We start from the raw sequence: 22215 nt of genomic DNA on the forward strand, positions 1-22215 counted from the left end.
TTATTTGTTATTTTGATATGACCATAGTTTTGTTTGGAAAAGGACTGAATTCTCACTGTTTTTATGAATTATTTGTTATTTTAATATGGCCATATAGATTTGTTGGGAAAAGGACCGAATTCTCACTGTTTTTATGAATTATTTGTTATTTTGATATGACCATAGTTTTGTTGGGAAAAGGACTGAATTCTCGCTGTTTTTATGAATTATTTGTTATTTTAATATGGCCATATAGATTTGTTGGGAAAAGGACCGAATTCTTGCTGTGCTGGAGACTCATTGGTGGCCTTGGGCTGTTTTCTGCTCTGATTGTTGTCTCTTTGACACATTCCCTGTTTCCATTCTCAATTTATGAAATTAACAATAATTATAGGAACAAAATTCACAAATGATTAGTTTTCAAAAAAGAAAATTTTTGAAGAAAAATTTATACAGTTTATGATGTTATTGATTATGGGCTCAAATCCAGAAGAACTTACATTTTACAAAGATATGCAAAATAACATCAGTATACTATTCATCCAACTACTGTAAATTCAGAAATTATTTCGTGCATTTGTAATTGCGCTTTTGTCATTTGGGACTACAATGCAAATTATTTTTTTTGCGATTTTGAGAATAATCCTGTATGATTCATATGACAAAATTCAATATGCGAATTTAAATTATTGCGATTATAATCCTTCCACTTTTTTAGCTCACCTGGCCTAAAAGGCCAAGTGAGCTTTTCCCATCACTTGTCGTCCGTCGTCTGTCGTCGTTAACTTTTACAAAAATCTTATCCTCTGAAACTACTGGGCCAAATTAAACCAAACTTGGCCACAATCATCATTGATGTATCTTGTTTAAAATTTGTGTTTTTTGACCCAGCCAACCAACCAAGATGGCCGCCATGGCTAAAAATAGAACATAGGGGTATAATGCAGTTTTTGGCTTATAACTCAAAAACCAAAGCATTTAGAGCAAATCTGAATTGGATAAAATTGTTTATCAGGTCAAGATCTATCTGCCCTGAAATTTTCAGATGAATCAGACAACCCATTGTTGGGTTGCTGCCCCTAAATTGGTAATTTTAGGAAATTTTACTGTTTTTGGTTATTATCTTGAATATTATTATAGATAGAGATAAACTGTAAACAGCAATAATGTTCAGCAAAGTAAGATTTACAAACAAGTCAACATGACCAAAATGGTCAGTTGACCCCTTTAGAAGTTATTGCCATTTATAGTCAATTTTTAACCATTTTTCGTAAATCTCCATGATCTTTTACAAAAATCTTCTCCTCTGAATTTTTTTTTTTGTAAATCTTAGTAATCTTTTACAAAAATCTTCTCCTCTGAAACTACTGGGCCAAGTTAATTATAGATAGAGATAATTGTAAGCAGCAAGAGGGTTCAGTAAATTAAGATGTACAAACACATCACCATCACCAAAACACAATTTTGTCATGAATCCATCTGCGTCCTTTGTTTAATATTCACATAGATCAAGGTGAGCGACACAGGCTCTTTAGAGCTTCTAGTTTGTAGTAATAAAAACATCACAATTATTTCTGAATATACAGTAAATCCAAAATTATCCTCTATAAATCATCAAACTATCCCAAGCCATACTCCTAGAACATGTATGGAAAGGTTATCTCTGCTTCAGAAGAAACTGTACATCTAGGTATAAAACGAACACCTAGAACATCAGTGGCGGATCCAGAAAAAAATTTGGGGGTGGTCCCAAATGAATATTGAATGGTATGAAAAAGGCTAAAAAATACCTTCGACATTATGAAAGATCATGATTTTGGACAACACCATGCGATGCACATATTCCTAGGTAAAGGAATTTAAAGACATGTAAAACTGATTTTTATTTAAGACTCCATACAATATCTTGCAATCTAAAATAGCACAACATACAACTGTCATCTGAATAAGGCAAGCTGTAAAAAAGGTTTAGCTAAAATGTTCCGAATCGGTAAAAATAGTTTTACGTAAAATTGTTCAAAATTTACTAATTTAACAAACTAAAGAGTCGTTTATCAGATCATTCAACATCATGCTTCGCGGTGTTTCCTTGCAAAGTTATCTATAATTTGTTTTATGTTTAGTTCCAAACTGTAGTGCACATGCATCAACGCAAGTCCGTTTAAACGCAATTGTCCCAAAGTTGTTCTCAGGTAGGTTTTTAGAAGTGATAACTCACTGTTGGATCGCTCACATTCGCAACTCGTCACCCCTATGGTAGCTATGATTTTTAAGATAACAGAAATAATTGGAAAATCGGTTTTGCAACATTCTTTCAGAGCACCGGCTACAGTTTCTGGTTTTGAAAGCATTGACTCGCAAGTCTCTTGCCACAAACGCAGTACGGAAGGCATTGTAGATGGACTCGGCAAATCAGTATGGTAAAGACTATAAAATGTTTAATTTCATCAAATGTTGCGCTTTGTACAAATGCCTGTACCAACTTCTGTGCTTGAATTGCTGTTGATGTTTGGGGAAAGAGGGGGGGGGGCTCAAAGAGATAGATAAACAAATTTAATTTAATTCATTCATAATGATTGGTTTTTTTCAAAATGTACATAAATGAAATTTAAAACCGAGACTCCTTTAGTTGGAGAATGCAATTATATTTGGAAATTTCACTTAAAAATACAAAAATAATTTGTGGTCGGGGTAATTAACACTCTGTTACAGTTTACTTTTAATACTTCTAAACTCTTCATATGGTATGACCGTTCATTCAAAATACGCTATCATATAGGTAATTCTATCATTATATTATAATAAAAAGATAAGCTAAATAAAAATAAGAAGTTTCACATAGTAAATTTTACTTAATTGTCAAACTTAAAGCAAACACATTTTATACCGATGGTCATTACTGATTAGTTATATCGAGTAATTGGCAATATGTCGACTAAAAAATTAAATTCCAAAAAATTCTTAATGAACATAAGAAGTCACTGGAAAGTAGCATACTATTAGTTTATTTAAGTTGTGTTGTGAAGATGGTGTATTGCAGTCATTTTACGATATTTGAGATCTAGAGCTTCTTAAAAACACCGTAGACATCAGAATTGCCAAAGACCTTGGTATCACTGAACGCAGCTGCAAAAAAGGCTTGTTTTTCACTCGCAAACAAAATGTGTAAATGAAAAAGATCGTGCACAAATTTCTTGCAAATGCAAAAAAGCTATGATACCGTGTGGAAGTGAATGTCATCCAAACCTATATGCACGAATGTAACTAGCGATGAAAACTAACTATGGCATCAATACTTTTTTTACGTAGTTTTTTGGTTTATAAAATTTAAAAAAATTGTCATGTTTTAAACCATCACTGTTTTTTTAGATAAAGTTTTTGTATTATTGAAACGTTTATAATGTAATTTGAAAAAATACATATACCTATATGGTCCAAATACTCATATGGTCCGGCCCGTTAATAACCAAACGAGTATTATACTCATATGGTCCGACCATACGCGTACGGTCGGACCATACGCGTACGGTCGGACCATACGCGTACGGTCGGACCATACGCGTACGGTCGGACCATACGCGTATGGTCGGACCATATGAGTATACGCATACGGTCATGACCATACGCGTATGGTCCAAATACTCATATGGTCCGGAACATATATACAGGTGAAACGCATATTGATCCGTATACTATCATTGTGACACCTCCAGGTATCCAGGTAATCCATAACCAATTAGTGCGATGAAAGGATTAATCTTAAGTGTTAATTTGTTAATTAGCTAGTTATTGAAAATAGACACTTCCAAAAAATTTGAGGTTCGTCATGGGGGTGGTCCGGTGCGCCGTGGGACCACCCCCTGGATCCGCCACTGAACATAAGGTGAAATTAACATAGAGGAACGTATCAAATCTGCAAGAAGAACCAAGTATGCTCTAATGAACTCAGGTCTACATGGAACCAACTCATTGAATCTAAAAATCTCTGAAATAATATACAATTGATTATTGTTTATATGTATTGCTTAGACTTCTATATGGGTTGGAAGTCCTCACTCTTACCAAAGCTCAAATGAACTATAGGAAAAGATTCACTAAGAACTCAGATCCATACAATCTTTCTCTAAAGGGTCGGCTATTCCTGTCATTTTTCTTTTACCTGGTGTCATACCCGGAGAAATCCACAGAAAGAAACCGACTCTCTTACATGCAATTCTGTCATGTGACAACTCTAGATCTAAATTACAGGAAATTCTAAAAAGACAAATATCAGTCAATTCCAAAAATCCTAAAAGCTTTTTTCCTCAATCAATTTTACTGCTGAACATTCTTGACCACAATAGAAAACTGCCTTTAAGAGTACTGAGTACGGGAAAAAAACTGATATCCACAATCATAAATGCTGGACTATTGAACTACAAGAAACAGCAGATACTCAATCTTCATTTAAATTCCCAAAGACAACCATTTTAGATATAGGAATTGTTTATACTGTCTGGGAATAAACTACACAAAATTACTTGGATGTACATGAAACTACTATACTGTGTTATAGTAGTCTCAGGAGCAAACGAGAAAAAATAACGGTCTTATTTATGTACCAAAAATTAACGAAAAACAAATATATAAACACATCAACAAACGTCAACCACTAAATTACAGGCTCCTGACTTGGGACAGGCACGTACATACAGAATGTGGTGGGATTCAACATGTTATCGGGATACCAACCCTCCCTTAACCTGAGACAGTGCTGTAACAGTACACCAAAACCCTCCCCTACCCTGGTACAGTGCTGTACCCTGAGTACACCGGAACCCTCCCCTATCTTGTGCCAGTGGTATAACAGTACAACAGGAGAACGAATCTAAATCCGTTTCGAGGTCAGATTATGAACAAACCTCCCTAAACCTGGGACAATAGTATAACAGTAGAACAGAACCCTCCCCTACCCTGTGCCAGTTGTGTAACAGTACAACAGGAGAACGAATTTAAATCTGATTCAAGGTCAGATTATGAATAAACCTCCCCAAACCTGGGACAATGGTTTTACAGTAGAACAGAACCCTCCCCTAACCCTACAACAGGAGAACGAATTCAAATCCGTTTCAAGGTCAGATTATGAACAAACCTCCCTAAACCTGGGCCAATGGTATAACAGTAGAACAGAACCCTCCCCTAACCCTAACCCTACAACAGGAGAACGAATTCAAATCCGTTTCAAGGTCAGATTATGAACAAACCTCCATAAACCTGGGACAATGGTATAACAATAGAACAGTACCCTCCCCTACCCTGTGACAGTTGTGTAACAGTAGAACAGAACCCTCCCCAAACCCTAACCCTACAACAGGAGAACGAATTCAAATCCGTTTCAAGGTCAGATTATGAACAAACCTCCCTAAACCTGGGACAATATGAATGGTATAACAGTAGAACAGTACCCTCCCCTACCCTGTGACAGTGGTGTAACAGTACAACAGTACCCTCCCCTACTCTGTGACAGTGGTGTAACAGTAGAACAGAACCCTCCCCTACCCTGTGACAGTGGTGTAACAGTACAACAGTACCCTCCCCTACTCTGTGACAGTGGTGTAACAGTAGAACAGAACCCTCCCCTACCCTGTGACAGTGGTGTAACAGTACAACAGTACCCTCCCCTACCCTGTGACAGTGGTGTAACAGTAGAACAGAACCTTCCACTACCCTGTGACAGTGGAGTAACAGTACAAAAGAACCCCCCCTACCCTGTGACAGTGGTGTAACAGTAGAACAGTACCCTCCCCTACCCTGTGACAGTGGTGTAACAGTAGAACAGAACCATCCCCTACCCTGTGCTTGTGGTGTAACAGTACAACAGTACCCTCCCCTACCCTGTGACAGTGGTGTAGCAGTAGAACAGAACCATTCCCTACCCTGTGACAGTGGTGTAACAGTAGAACAGAACCCTCCCCTACCCTGTGACAGTGGTGTAACAGTAGAACAGAACCCTCCCCTACTCTGTGACAGTGGTGTAACACTAGAACAGAACCATCCCCTACCCTGTGCCAGTGGTGTAACAGTACAACAGTACCCTCCCCTACTCTGTGACAGTGGTGTAACAGTACAACAGAACCCTCCCCTACCCTGTGACAGTGGTGTAACAGTACAACAGAACCCTCCCCTACCCTGTGACAGTGGTGTAACAGTACAACAGAACCCTCCCCTACCCTGTGACAGTGGTGTTACAGTACAACAGAACCCTCCCCTACCCTGTGACAGTGGTGTAACAGTAGAACAGAACCCTCCTATACCCTGTGACAGTGGTGTAACAGTACAACAGAACCCTCCCCTAACCCTAACCCTACAACAGGAGAACGAATTCAAATCCGTTTCAAGGTCAGATTATGAACAAACCTCCCTAAACCTGGGACAATGGTATAACAGTAGAACAGTACCCTCCCCTACCCTGTGACAGTGGTGTAACAATTGAACAGAACCCTCCCCTAACCCTAACCCTACAACAGGAGAACGAATTCAAATCCGTTTCAAGGTCAGATTATGAACAATATTTATTTGTATTGTAGTCCTGACATGTAATGTTGTCATTTTAATGTTATATTCAGTAACATTGCCATAATAGCGGGAGGTTTGGCATGCCACAAAACCAGGTTAAACCCACCAATTTTTACTTAAAACGACCTGTTCCAAAGTCAGGAAAATTACCATTGTTATATTATTGTTCGTTTCTGTGTGTGTTACATTTTCACGGTCCACTGAACATAGAAAATTATAGTGCGATTAGGGCATTCGTACTATGGACACATTATTTTTCGTTTATGTCTTACATGTAATAAGCAACGTTAGAACACCTATTCCTAGTACCTATACCTAGTAATGCTGTACAATTTCTACTTATAAAATTATAAAGACTATTGTCAAAATGGTTAAAAAAAATATTATATGTTTCAACAAGGAAATGTATAGTGTGCATACATCATATCCTGAGTTTTATGAACATATACAATCAATTTAAAGTGCAATATTTCAATAAAGGCTAAACGATATGTTTTTGTGGCAAAATGTGGCGTTGTCAAAATAAAAGACGAACAAGAGGACTCTGGACTGTTTGCCGCGGTTTTTTTCTCTCGTTGTAACATCATTTTGAGTGTCGATTTACATAGCTGATGACGCGTTTAAAGCAGGAGACGCTTGTCCTGTCGATGTACCCGTTCTCACTACCGTTTAGTTTATAAATCCCTCAGTTAGTGTCTATAAAGTTTATTTGTATGTCTTAATATGTTTAAAGATTGTACCTTGGATAACTATTGTTGACTTGATATATTTTGCACGCCATTTCTTGGAATAAAAAGAACCTTTACATATATATTACATGTATCAATAAACTGTATATATATACATGTAATGCTATTAAATTTCAATAAATTGTAGTCTTTACAAAGTGTTTTTTTTTTTAGATTGACCAATGGTCAAACATTAATTGTTGTTACAATGTGCTTACACTCGTCCTTGTGATGCCGTAAAAAGAAGCATATATATATTTTCTATTAAACTGTACTATATATAGATAATTCAGCTAGTGTGTCACAATCCCATCTGCTTGCCTTAAATATCACTTTTAGGAATTTTGGTCCTTAATGCTCTTCAACTTCGTACTTTATTTTGGCCTTTTTACCTTTTTTGGATTCGAGTGTAACTGGTGACTCTTTTGCAGACGAAACGCGTGTCTGGCGTTTATACAAAATTTAGTCCTGGTATCTATGATGAGTTTATCTATTTTATAGTCATTTTATAAAAATTATGATTGTTTGCAAAAGTAAGAATTATTCTAAATGATAAGGATGTTCTTATCCCAGGCAGAAACCCCTATCCGTATTATAGGCAAAACTTTTTGGAACTTTTGGTCCTGAATGCTCTTCAATTTTGAACTTTTTTTGGCTTTCGAACTTTTTTCATCTGATCGTCACTGGTTAGTCTTGTATTGACAAAACGCGCGTCTTGCGTATTAAATATTTAACCTGGTAATTGTTGTTGTTTTTCAAAAGTGTACATCATTATCTGTCGTGTTTGATCACAGTTGGTAGCCTCAACCATAATTTATCATTTTAAAAAAAAGAAAATTAAATACAGGGTTTCATCAATTTCTAACTACTATTAGGCCAAAGCAGCATAAATACATTTTAACTGTACTGTTCGATTCAAGAAACAAATTGTGAGGATAAATGCCACCAGTTACCTAAAGTTTTGGGCCACAATTAGCCATCCTTTTACAGTATTTTTGTAGCAATAATGGTCGTAAGTTTGAAGTGTTGAGCATACTATAACAAATAAATAATTAAATGTATCCTTTCGCCTGAAGTTAATTATACCAACATGTCAAATGTGCAAAAGAAAACAATAACCAAACACTATTTTGCGGTCAAGAGCACCAAGAATATATGAAGATAGTGCTACCTTATTATATCATTATAAAGAAGAAGATGTGGTATAATTGCCAATGAGACAACAGTGCTCTCCACAAGAGACCAAATGACACAGAAAATAACAACTATAGGTCAATGATTATCCTCCGGTGACTTAATGGTGTCAGACCACCAATTACTCCCTCCAATTTAGAAAAGTAGCCCTACTCTGACACAAAATAGTGCTTTTGATGTACTTGTTTACTTAAACTAACCAACAAATATGCAGAAATCGCCTGAAGTTAATTATACCAACATGTCAAATGTGCAAAAGAAAACAATAACCAAACACTATTTTGCGGTCAAGAGCACCAAGAATATATGAAGATAGTGCTACCTTATTATATCATTATAAAGAAGAAGATGTGGTATAATTGCCAATGAGACAACAGTGCTCTCCACAAGAGACCAAATGACACAGAAAATAACAACTATAGGACAATGATTATCCTCCGGTGACTTAATGGTGTCAGACCACCAATTACTCCCTCCAATTTAGAAAAGTAGCCCTACTCTGACACAAAATAGTGCTTTTGATGTACTTGTTTACTTAAACTAACCAACAAATATGCAGAAATGAAACTTTTGGTGAAAGAGACATATATCTAGGTCATTTTGAGCCAAAATTTACTTGTCTATGAGTTTGCATTAAAAATTGAGGATTAATGCGCTCCATAGTATACTAATTTTAGATTTTCAGAAAACCAGGTTTGTTTTTTTGAGTATCTCTGTTTAATGGTCAGTTAATTTGTGAGAAGGCTTTAAAGGTATGGTGAAAATTGGCATGTAGAATGCTGATACATGTACAATTCAGGATATACCTGGTTTCTATGAAGTAAAATATTTAGAAAGCTGTGAAAATTGCAAAATTTGGTTGAACAGATAGGGATTTTTAATTGGTGGTCTGACACCTAATGAAACAGAACAGATATATAAGAGAGACGAACGATATCATAGGGATAATCAAACTCACGAGTCCTAAAATAACTGACGATGTCAAAGCAAATAAACCTAATCAAACGACAACCAACAGTATACAAAACACAACCCGGAAAAGCAAAATAAAGACCAACATAAACCAAACCAAATCCTGGGGGGATGTCATATTCTCCAGAAAGGTAAACAGATAATGTTTCACGTTTGGCACCCGTCGTGTTGCTTGTGTGAGTAAACACCGATGATACTGCGTCTGATTCGGTAGGTAACATCGAGGAAAAGAGGACGAGATAGAGCTAGATATCGACACATGGACTTAAATAATAGACAAGTGTCTACATCAAGCCTAGAAATCATAAAACTTTCGAGTAAGTTTTTTGTACTCATACTCCAAAATCAACCAATCAAAATGCTGCATGTTTCGAGCATGATTTTTTGTGCTCCAAGCACTGAGCAAAGTTTTATGACTTCAACCACAAATGTTAAATTCTCAATATTTTAGAGCCAACTCTTGACCAGTATTAAAAGAGGAACATGAGGAGACATCGATATACATTGTAGTTATCATGTATATAACAGAAAACAAATTGAAGGTATTATTTTTGTAACAGTAGTGATATTTTTACAATAACAATATCAAAATAAATAGTGATTTTACCATGGGAAATCACCATCAATTGTTGTCAAGTTTTGAGATGTCATTTATATAACATTGGTCATTCACATAAGTTACGGTTTTTCTCCATGCTTTAGTCTCTGGTTAATTTCTTCTACAACTTCCGGTAAATCCACAATGCTGTCAATTACATAATGCGCACCAGACTTTCGTAATATCTCACGAGACTTCTGAATTTTTCTTAATTCCTCCTCCGGTGTCATTTTATCGGCATCTTCTAAACTATTAATATCCATATAGTTACTATATTTAGCAACACCAACACCCCAACATCCAGCTTCAAGGGCTTCCCCAACTCCAGAAACCGTATCGTCAACTTTTACAACCGACTGGATCGTACTCACGTCAAGTAAATCCATATTTTTATAGACCATGTGAGGCTTAGGACGTGCCCCGTTAATGACGTCATCTCCAGAGACCGATGCATCTGGTACATATCCTTGTTTTTTGGCATCCTCCAACAAGACTTCAACCATGGAACTTAAGAAACCAGTAGTGTGTCCAATTTTTACTTTGAAATTGTCCCTCAATTGTTTCACTGCAGTTGTTGTACCTGGAAGTAGGTCTGTATACGTACGAAGGCATGCTAATTGCATTGGCACAAAATCTGCAAACATTTTATCTACGTCGTTTTGTGTCGGTTCCTGCCCCTTTATTTCTTTCCAACGTTGTCGAATATCTGGAATTTCCGTCAAAGCCTTGATGTGTAGATCCTTCCTAAGTCCCATCGGTTCCCGTGCCTCCAACATTGAGATAGGTACGCCATGTTTCTTAAAAACATCAACAAAAACAACTGCAGGAGCTAGGACATATTTGTCAGCCGTAGTACCACTCCAATCCAATATTACAGCCTTTACTGGGCCAATGTACTGGCGCGCATAACGAAATGAAGCAGCCATCTTGAACTCTACAAAGTATGAACTGTATGTATAATGTATTATGTTATCGTAGTAGAGATAATTTGTTTATCATGTTATTGTCCTTGAAGTTTGAAGTTAATTTTAGATGATAACATTTGTGTATTAATTTGACATCAATGTTGAAAATTGGTCAAGTATAAGTACTTAACCGTACATTTATGACGTAAAAATTACATATTTGTTCAAAATGACCAGTGAAATCAACATATTATTTGTTTCAGATACACGAAGATGTGTAGTGGACGATAATTTGATATGTTTAATTCATTTTTTTCTGGGGGGGGGAGGGGGATTTGTTAAAGGTGAATAGAACTGCGCTTAAACAACAATAAGCGAGACTCGTAAAACCAAAATCTTCCAGTACCCGTTTTTTAAACTAAATAATGGAAATATTATTTCTTTTCAGATAACCCTTTACCCATGAGAGAATACCCTGGCTAAAACTGCGAATCAGTATTTAAGAGATCGATATAAGAGAAGAAGAAAAATTACGCGTTATTTAACAAATATGTCAAAGTGATTGATAAGTTGAATTTTGTTGTAACAAAAAAGACGAGTTCGTAATGTTTTGTGTTGATTATTGGATGTTAAATAAACCTATTATATACTACTAGTTTCCTTTTCCATCGCCAATTTCATGCCATGCTTTCAAAATCTACCCATGGCATTTCTATTAAAACAAATGTGATATAATCAAATGTTAGTAGAGGTAAAGAAGGCTGTAATGACAAGGATTCAGACGTTATCAATCCTGGTGACCTGTGTCATGACCCTGTAACCTTGGGTGCTTCACTTAAAGATATTATTATATGTCAAGGTTAAAAGTACAAACCGAGTAGAGTGAACGAACGGACTTTTACCTTGTAAAGTAGGTTAAAAGTAAGGCTCAGATGGTCGGTCTAGTACCATGCATGGTTTATATCTTTATCATATTAAAATCTTCTCGTTCAGTAAGACACTGGATGTTAAACAGTCATCCGCCACCTATTATACATGTATCAACAGTACATTTTATGTAATGAATTTTTATATAGCTGTTTTAGAGTTTACGTTGCACATTAGAGTCTACGTTTGAAAATGAGCTTTTGAATCAACATTTACTTACGTCCAGTGACAAATATTTCATGCATGTTAAGGCTAATTGACAGTTTTAGGTAATTAAGTTGATAAGATATCTTTAAAACTAAAAAAATATAATAGAAGAGTTATCTTTTGAACGAAACATATAAGATTGCTTATTTGATTTATAAGATATCTTATCTAATTTTTTAAACATTTCAATTAGTTTATAAGATTTGTAAACTATAATTTATTTATAATTAAGCTATCTTTTCTACTTTATTATTTCAAAAATGAAATAAATATGAAAATGGCTTGCCACAGAAATGACATAATCAGACAGAACAATAATCATACACTCGGCTTCAGAAAAATACTACGCAGTTTGAAAACATAACCTTGATGTGTACAGTTAAACTAATGAATGCCATTTATGGACTTGTTATTTCAAATCGGATCGCATGAATAAAATTAATGAGAAATTCGCTATCTCTAATATATTTTGAATATTCTAAAAAAAAAAGAGGCGATATATACCAAACAGACCTCCAATTATACATTCAATAAGACGAAACTTACCAGACAAGAGAGCAAGTTTCCTGATTGTTTTGTTTATAAGAACAGAAAATCAATAAAACACAATGTAGCATTGATTCACACGTTTATTTATGTATATTTCTGCCTTCACATTAACCTTTCTGTAAACTGTATTTTTGTATACGTGTTAGTTTTATTCAGTTGCGGATGATTTTTTAAAAAATAATATCAATCATGCTCTGAAAATATACGCGTATGCAGAATTAAGTCAAAGCAGCTTATTAAGCTTGTAGATTCAAACCTTAATATTAGTGATATTAATTAATAAAATAAGGATTTCAACAATAAATATAAAATTTTACAAAAAAACGTACATAAATTATTATGAACAAACCATTAAAATGTAAGACACGGTAAAACAAGAGGCTCTATGCGTCTGAAATTTTAAAAGGCATCTAAATTCAAGGATGATATCAGTAACAGACACCTGCAACATTTGAGGAATCGCACTGCAATAGGAGGCCTTTTCACAATGACATATTTGCCACAGTGACAGGGTGTATAATAGTACTGTATAACAACATTGTTACAGAATAATAATTCACACTTAACTTGCAACGATTTGAAGCTCAAAATGCAACAAATCTCTGTTAACATCCTGTCTTTGAAAACAAACAATTTCCACATGTTTGCTACTTATATGATGATATAACCCTTGCAAAGTCGAATCCTAATATTTCGTCATACGATGCCATACCTTTTGTAAGATCACTCTAATAATCAAACATATTATACTATGCTGAATTACATGTACGTCACAGTATATATGAAGACATCTGACCTGAAACATTAGACAACTCTCCATCCAGGTCAGTTTGTAAAAGTCATCCTATATAGGTCAAAGTGCGTCCCTCAACACGAAGCCTTGGCTCACACCGAAGAGCAAGCTATAAAGGGCCCAAAAACTGACTAATGTATAATCATTTAAACACGAAAACCAAAGGTCTTATCTACTAGTATATAAAAAAAAACCGAGAAACGAGTAAATATGAACCACATCAACAAACGACAACCACAACACCAGGTTCCTGTCATAGGACAGGTGCAAACAGATGCATTACTAGATCTGATACGCCATAATTATAATTTTAAAATGGGTATAGCTGACTATATATGAGGAGTGGGCTTTGCTCATTTTAAGGCCTTACGTTGACCTAAGGTTGTTAATTTTTGTCTCTTGTAAAGAGTTGTCTCATTGGCAGAGCCTCTGGCCTTTGTTAGTCTTGTATTATTTAAATTTTATTTTCTTGTGTACAATTTGGAAATTAGTATGGCGTTCATTATCACTGAACTAGTATATATTTGTTTAGGGGCCAGCTGAAGGACGCCTCCGGGTGCGGGAATTTCTCGCTACATTGAAGACCTGTTGGTGACCTTCTGCTGTTGTGTTTTTTTATTTTGGTCGGGTTGTTGTCTCTTTGACACATTCCCCATTTCCATTCTCAATTTTATTTTTTACAGAGTTTGTCTTTAGTGCCGTGTGGAGGCAGTAGAGTGCCTCCCCGTGCTTCAGGTTTATGCTCTTATAATATACTAGATTATGGAGTGTGTGTCCGAGCGAGAACTTCTCTAGTTCATTACTTTAGGAATGTTTATCAAAAAGTAGTATTTCAATATTCAGCCCCATTCTACTAATTGGTCAGCCATCAGTCATACCCTGATATACACTATCTTTTTCGGGTAATTAATACTGATAGCGTTCGACATTTTCAACCGAACAAATTTATCACTTTTACTTAACTTAATTATTGTATGCTGGTTCATATTCTGGACGCCAATCTTTGCTCCTTTATTATGTAATTCACTAACAAAACAATTATGAAACTAAGAAACGGAAAAATACTAAATACTAAACTTGTTCAAAGGGTATCTACACGTCTCAATTTTCAAAATCGGTTATCTAAAAATACTACCATCGCTAACATTTTTAACAATAAAAATCGTGGTTACCCTTCTATCGATAAGTGTCATGCCAAAAAATGACTTACATGTCCCCGTCTTTCCACCAACAATACGGTAAGGTCCACGTTTAATGGTCGCACATTTTCTTTAAATTTTGAAACTGATATTACTTGAAAAACAAACAGTATTATTTATTTACTCACATGAAACAAACCGGGATGTGGTATTCAGTACGTAGGAGAAACTGGAAGATATTTATCAAAACGCACTCAAGAACATCTGTATCGTTTTAAAAGACCTAATAAATTCAAAAGTATCATTTACCAACACCTTAAGAAGCACAACCATCCTTTTAAATATTTAGCAGTTCAACCTTTAGAAGTAGTAAATAAGCAGCCTGGTGAATCGCATTCAAAGTTTGTACGATCACGGAAAATAATTGAATTAAATTGGATTAAAAAATTACAGACAGTTTACCCTCTCGGTCTAAATGATAATATCATGGGAATTGGTAATATATCTAGAACCAATTCCGTTAACATTTTGGATATTGTTTCTAAAACTGTTCGTAAAAACCGTTCTCACGGTTGTAGAACAAATCGCAATCAAAGAAAATTTCGGGCCAATCATACCAATATTTCGGACCTTATTTCTATTTCAAAAAACAACGGCAGACATTATCTGTTAACAAAACTCTGTTCGTTACCGGTTAATAAGTTAAATAAAATTTTGGAGGATTGCAACACAATTTCATATAGCAGTCCTAAGTATGAAATTGTTCAAATTATTATGGCATATTGTTATTCTAAATTATTTCCCAAAATTGATCGCCCTGAAGATCATAAAAAACATTTTATTAAAATTAAGTATGTCAACAAAGGCTTTGATTTTGTAAATATTGCCGGTATATTTAACGACCATTCTGTTAAAGAACAAATTCCTGGATATTTTGACAATACTGAGCTACCTCTTATTTGTTATATTTACAAGAAATCTACCCGGAAATTTGTGTTTAATTATAGTCAATTGTGTAAAGATGTTAATATCAGTGAAAATACACCTACTTCATGTAATTGCAGTAATTCCGAATATATTTATGGAACCATTTCCCATGTTATAACAGGAGATCTTAACATCGTTCAAGACCGAGAGTTAAAATCATTTCTCAGTAAAGGACCTAAATATCGTCCCCCGTCAATTATTAATTGGAATGAGTGTCGTAATATCATCCACGACTCACTCCTTACTTACTGTATGAAATGGATAAAACGGGAAAAAGCTGACAAAAAATCTTTGGACTCTTTTTTTAATTCAGTAATGAAGATAGTTGATATACGTATTCAACATTTTAAAGAACATTTTACTATTAACAATAACCACAATAAACCTATTTCTCGTATCAAACATAAACTAAAAGAACTAGCCAAGGAATTTGTTTTTGTCCCGGCCGATAAAGCTGCTAATAATATTATTATTGTTTGACGTAAATTTTACATCGAGGTTCTGAAAAAGGAAATCACCAATTCACCAACATTCCAACTGACTCCATTTTCAGAAAACGAAATCTGTAACAAACATAAACTTTTAGCCACCGCTTTACAAGCAGAGCCAAATACAATGAAAGTTCCAACTATGTATTGGCTTCCGAAGCTACACAAAACCCCTTACAAATATAGATTTATTTCGTCTTCAAGCCATTGTTCAACTACTAAATTGTCTATTATTCTTACCAGCACACTTGGTACAATTAAAAACCTTATAATAAATTGTTCAAATAAGGCCTTCGAAAATAGTGGAATAAATTACTTTTGGAGTGTCAAGAACTCGTTGGAAGTACTTGATAAATTGCATGCTTATATTGGTGATTTTGAATCTGTTCAAAGTTTTGATTTTTCTACCCTGTATACCACATTGCCTCACATTCTCATTAAGAAAAAATTCACACATCTAATTAAATGGGCATTCAAAAAATCAGAATGTGAATATATATGTTCAAACTCTTTTAGGTCATTTTTTAGTAGCAATAAACAAAAAAACTATGTTAATTGGACATGCTTTGATACTATATATGCCCTTGAATTTTTACTAGATAACATTTTTGTTCGCTTTGGGGATTCCGTATATCGTCAGATTATCGGAATTCCAATGGGGACTAACTGTGCACCACTTATTGCGGACCTCTTTTTGTATTGTTACGAGTTACAATTTATGACAAAAATAAGCAAAGACCCATCAAAACAACATCTGATAAACAAATTTAATAATACTTTTAGATATTTGGATGATATTTTGGCTCTCAATAATGACGACTTCAGTATGTATATTAATGAAATTTATCCTGGTGAACTCACTTTAAATAAAGCTAATACTAACAATGACCACTGCCCTTTCCTCGATCTTGATATCTATATCACTAACGGAAAGCTGAATACTAAAATTTATGATAAAAGGGATGATTTTTCATTTCCTATCGTTAATTATCCGTTTTTAGATGGTGACGTTCCCTTGTCACCATCTTACGGTGTTTATATATCTCAACTTGTACGATTCGCTCGTGTATGTAACAATGTTTTAGATTTTAACGAGAGAAATTTATGTATTACTGAAAAATTATTACACCAGGGTTTTCGATATCACAAACTAGTCAAAACATTTACTAAATTTTATCATCGGTATAAAGACATCATTCGTAAATATAGCTCAACATGCAGACTTTTTATACGTTCAGGTATTTCACATCCAATTTTTTATGGAAATATTCTTTATAAAGCACAAAGGTGTCAGTATTCACCTCATAAACTTATAAAACCTTTGAATAGACTTATTAAGAAGGGATATAATTACGATACTGTTGTCAAGTCATTAAAGATTGCATATTTTGGCGTTAATATTGAGTCACTGATAAGGTCTTTGCGTCGGAACTTAACACATTTATTCTAAAAACAGTTGTTGGCATGACACGGGTTATGTTCTTCTCATATATGTTATGATGGTATGATACTAAACCCCTTACGGGAAGGATTGTGCCTGATGTTCATATGATGAAATCATAATCTTTCAGTCAGTTTAATTGAAGTCTGGAGCTGGCATGTCAGTTAACTGCTAGTAGTCTGTTGTTATTTATGTATTATTGTCATTTTGTTTATTTTCTTTGGTTACATCTTCTGACATCAGACTCGGACTTCTCTTGAACTGAATTTTAATGTGCGTATTGTTATGCTTTTACTTTTCTACACTGGTTAGAGGTATAGGGGGAGGGTTGAGATCTCACAAACATGTTTAACCCCGCCGCATTTTTGCGCCTGTCCCAAGTCAGGAGCCTCTGGCCTTTGTTAGTCTTGTATTATTTAAATTTTATTTTCTTGTGTACAATTTGGAAATTAGTATGGCGTTCATTATCACTGAACTAGTATATATTTGTTTAGGGGCCAGCTGAAGGACGCCTCCGGGTGCGGGAATTTCTCGCTACATTGAAGACCTGTTGGTGACCTTCTGCTGTTGTGTTTTTTTATTTTGGTCGGGTTGTTGTCTCTTTGACACATTCCCCATTTCCATTCTCAATTTTATACCACATCTCCTGTTTATAAATTGAGACTGAACTGCATAAAACATTTTTTTGAATATTGTTTTTGAAGTTTTGCAATATCAGAAACAAAAAATACATTGTGTAATTTTAAAACTGTAGTACTTTGATAACTTAATTCTAATTGAAAATAAAATCATTACATGACAAATGCGTGACAAAATGTAATTAAAATATCAAATTACAACAGGGTTGGCATACAATAACATGTCAGAAACTACAAATGAAGGAACACAAAATAACAGAACCTAAACTAGCACCAACAATTCAAATAAAATGATTTCGACGACCCTCGTTTTGGTTTTATTTTGCACTTATTGCGGGAAAGTAGCAACCAGTTGTAATACAGGTAAGAATATTTATGTTAAAAGTGTTGAACTACATTACATGGTAAACAGCAGTTTTTAGTGATTTGTAATAGTTAACTGTTTTGTTTAATTACCTTGAACTCACCACAAGAATGCTAATCCAGTTCCATCATCAGGTGGAGTCGTCCTTTCTCGGCTGTTTCGGCACTATTCCACAACAACCTCCAGAGGTGCACCGGTTCAAAAGATTGCTGACTTTAGGGAATTTGCATAGGAATACTATGTCTGAATCCCTTATAACTTATTGTTGTCGATTTGCCAGTGGTGTAGGGGGTCTAGAGGTTGGTATACATAAGACTCGATATGCGTATGAACTTTCAATTCATATCTGAGACTACTATGTGTTATAGTAGTCTCAGTTCATATGAAGCAACCTTGCAGCAGAGTCAACAACAAAGTTTATCGACAGGATATATGTATTCTAGTTGGCACTAATTACAAAGTCATCCCTTTAATGATCTTTAATAGCAGACTTGTTTGTGTACTGTTATGAACAAACTCAGTAAAGACCCGTCTAAATTGCATTTAATTGATAATTCTAATATGACGTGCTTCTTTCGCTTTGTAAACAACACTGTGATAAAATTCTCGATATATCTATACTTAGCGCAGACTCCGTGGTGTAAATAATAATGGCTGTTACAATATACTTCCCACGTAAATCCACATGTATTGAAACCTATTTGCAAACCCTTTGTCGATTTAATTGTTTTAAAAATTGCAATTCAGAAAAGACAAAATCACTTTTATTCTTATTCGGATGCATAATAAAAAGAAGTCATGCATAAGAGCTCGGAGAAACCAACAAAATAAAAATAAAATAAAATTCCGCGAAAGTCTATTAATGTTTTTGGCGCATTTAAGTCATTTCAAAACATGACGTCATACAAATGAAAACTCTAGAGTTGAACGTTTTCTGTTACGTTAACTATTGACATGTCGTTTACTATTGTATTAAAATTGATTATCAAGGTAGGTTATGTTTGATTTTCTATTCTATTGCATTATTCGCATATGTACTGATTTCAGCAAGTCAACATGGCGGCTCATTGGTTACGAAATGTCAACTTTGGATTTGACGGTAGCGCACGGGAAAAACATATAAATCAACATGACAATTGTTGGTTTTGAGAATGAAACATATTTTTTTTCAGCGGTTGTTCACGAAATGATCCGTGCAAGCTACGGATCTATTAAAATGATGAGCTTTATCTAACAGGGAGTAAAAAAGAACAGCCATATACACAGATTTACCCACCCTCGCTTCAGTTTTTTTAATGATCGTATTTGTCCTATTAGAATCGAAATAATTCATGGAAGCCATAGATTATTTCTTAAATTTAACAACACTTACCGTTATCTTGATGACACTGATAATAATTATGCCGAAATTAACCAAACGGAACTTACTTGAAAATAATATAATTTAAACGGTAATAACTTAGGAGATAACTGTATTGTATTTCAAGCTTGGCCTTCGTAAAACGTAGATTTTACTGTCGCAAATTGAGTTTACCTAGCGACGCGGAGCGGAGATAGGTAAACGGATATTTGCGACAGTAAAATCAAGTTTTACGAAGGCCAAGCTTAAAATACAATACAGTTATCTCCATTCTAATGCCACAGATTAAATAAAATTTCATTTAATAAATATTTTGCCTAAAAAATGCCATAAATGAAAAAGTCCGCGAAACTGTTGCATCGTCTTTAGCATCTAAACAATGTGACGTCATATGTATACTCTGGATGTCAAACATGAATACTTAACGTATTTTTACTTTTCGTACGCTTGAGAATGGTTTCAATATAGACAAAAAGAAGATTTTGAGGCTAAAAATGTGACAATCTTGTTTATTTTTTGAGAAAATATATACCACAAAAAAATCGGAATTCAAAATGGTGGCTTTCTTAGTTACGGACTTGTAGAACGTGGAATCTAACCCCTCAAAATATTTGTCAACGTCCAATGAAAATTATCGTTACAAACTAATTGCATTAGAATGACGGTTAATAACTGTCCTTTCGCTGTCCTTTTCTAGATTTCGGTTTTACACCGGAGACTTCACACTCTTTACAAGAGACCAAATGACACAGAAATAAACAACTAAAGGTCACCGTACGGCCTTCAGCAATAAGCAGAGCAAATACCGCGTAGTTAGCTATAAAATGCCGCGAAATGGCAATGTAAAACAATTCAAACGAGAAAACTAAGGGCCTTATTTATGAACCAAAAAAAATCGACGAAAAACAATTAAATATGTAACACATAAACAAAGGAAAACCACTGAAGTTTGGTTGTACATTTGTACCTGTAGAAAACTTGTTTCAAACGGGATTGCACATCCACGTTTTTATGAAAATGTTGTATACCGTTCCCTGAAATTTTTATAGACGATCCTGGTAAATTTATCGATCCTTTAAATAGATTTATTTTAGAAGGTCACCAATGCAACACTGTAATTAAATCATTGAATATTGTTTTAATGATGTTAATATTGATTTTGTTATCAGTAAATTTAAAGCGAAATAAATATTTTTGTTATATACACATTCATGGATTTACAATCTGTCGATACCCATATATTGGCATTGCACAGGGTCATGTTTTCTCTGATTGTTTCTAACTCTTTACACTAAATGCATTCAGATGTCAGATTTGCAGTGATTGATAATTTAGTCTTCAATGCATTATTTTTTTATTAGTTGTTATTGGCTTTGCACTAGCTATCATTAACAGCGAGTACCCTCAGATACTCAGTTACCTCAGTACTGAGTGTCCTTTTGTTGTTGGGATATATAAGTACCTGGCCACGTCCACTCTGTGTTTGAGTAGATGTATTTCTTTTTGTATCTATCTGATGAGTTCAGTTATTTTAACTGATTATTATTGTTCGTTCTTATGTTGTACTGTTACAACACTGTCCAAGGTTAGGGGGATGGTCGGGATCCCGCTTATATGTTTAACCCGGTCACATTATGTATTTATTTGTCTGTCCAAAGTGAGCTGTAATTGCGTGATTATCGTTTGTTGATGTTTTAAATTTTTGTTTTTCATTCATTTTTTGTACAAAGATTAGGCCGTTAGTTTTTTTTACATTTCGGGGCCCTTTATAGCTGACTATGCGGTATGGGCTATGCACAAAAGTTTAAGGCCGTTTGGTGATCTATAGTTGTTAATTTCTGTGTCAATTGATGTCTATAAAGTTTTTTTTGTTAATTTGTTTACTCTGAAGTCGCCCGTCGCTTTTTGCTCATTTCTCGTCTTCTTTTGATCTTTCAAATGTCCCTCTTTTTGACATGTGCAGTCAATCAAATAAGGGAACACTTTGCATACAATGTTAGCGCCTATAGATGCTGTTTCTTTCACAATGATAGATTACAAGAGGCGACATAGACTTGAACACTGTGTTATTGTTTTTGTTTTTAGAAGTATATCTTACTTAAATAGGGACAGAACTGAATAACATGTTGTTACTTGTTTGAAACAATCACAATCCACTAGGGCGTTACGTGCTTAAACGAGCGTTTTTCAGACCTAAAAAATGGAAAAAATCCAGTTGTCTAAAATTTTATTTCAAGAGTTATTTTAAATACCTCTATTACAGACTTGTTTGTAAATGGAAAATTGCAATATAATTAAAAAAAGAGTTAAAAAAAACGACTGCATGGTAGTGGTAGTTTTCAATACGAAACGTTTTTCTCCCAAACTTGTTTTGTTATTGACCATTACGTA

General features: G+C 34.6%; 1 protein-coding gene across 1 annotated transcript; it reads right to left on the reverse strand.

Annotated features, from left to right (window-relative positions):
* Positions 1 to 9964: 9964 nt before the first annotated feature.
* LOC134694655 (phosphonoacetaldehyde hydrolase-like) lies at positions 9965 to 11029 on the reverse strand. The gene has a single exon (XM_063555699.1). The coding sequence runs from the start codon at positions 10950 to 10952 to the stop codon at positions 10107 to 10109; it is 846 nt and encodes a 281-aa protein (XP_063411769.1). The 5' UTR covers positions 10953 to 11029; the 3' UTR covers positions 9965 to 10106.
* Between the last annotated feature and the right edge of the window lie 11186 nt (positions 11030 to 22215).

Source organism: Mytilus trossulus, chromosome 13, assembly GCF_036588685.1.
Source record: "Mytilus trossulus isolate FHL-02 chromosome 13, PNRI_Mtr1.1.1.hap1, whole genome shotgun sequence".
In the NCBI taxonomy this organism is placed as follows: domain Eukaryota; kingdom Metazoa; phylum Mollusca; class Bivalvia; order Mytilida; family Mytilidae; genus Mytilus; species Mytilus trossulus.

Bases quoted from the DNA above. Each gene is read 5' to 3' on its own strand.
- LOC134694655 (XM_063555699.1), bottom strand. From the start codon at position 10,952: ATGGCTGCTTCATTTCGTTATGCGCGCCAGTACATTGGCCCAGTAAAG.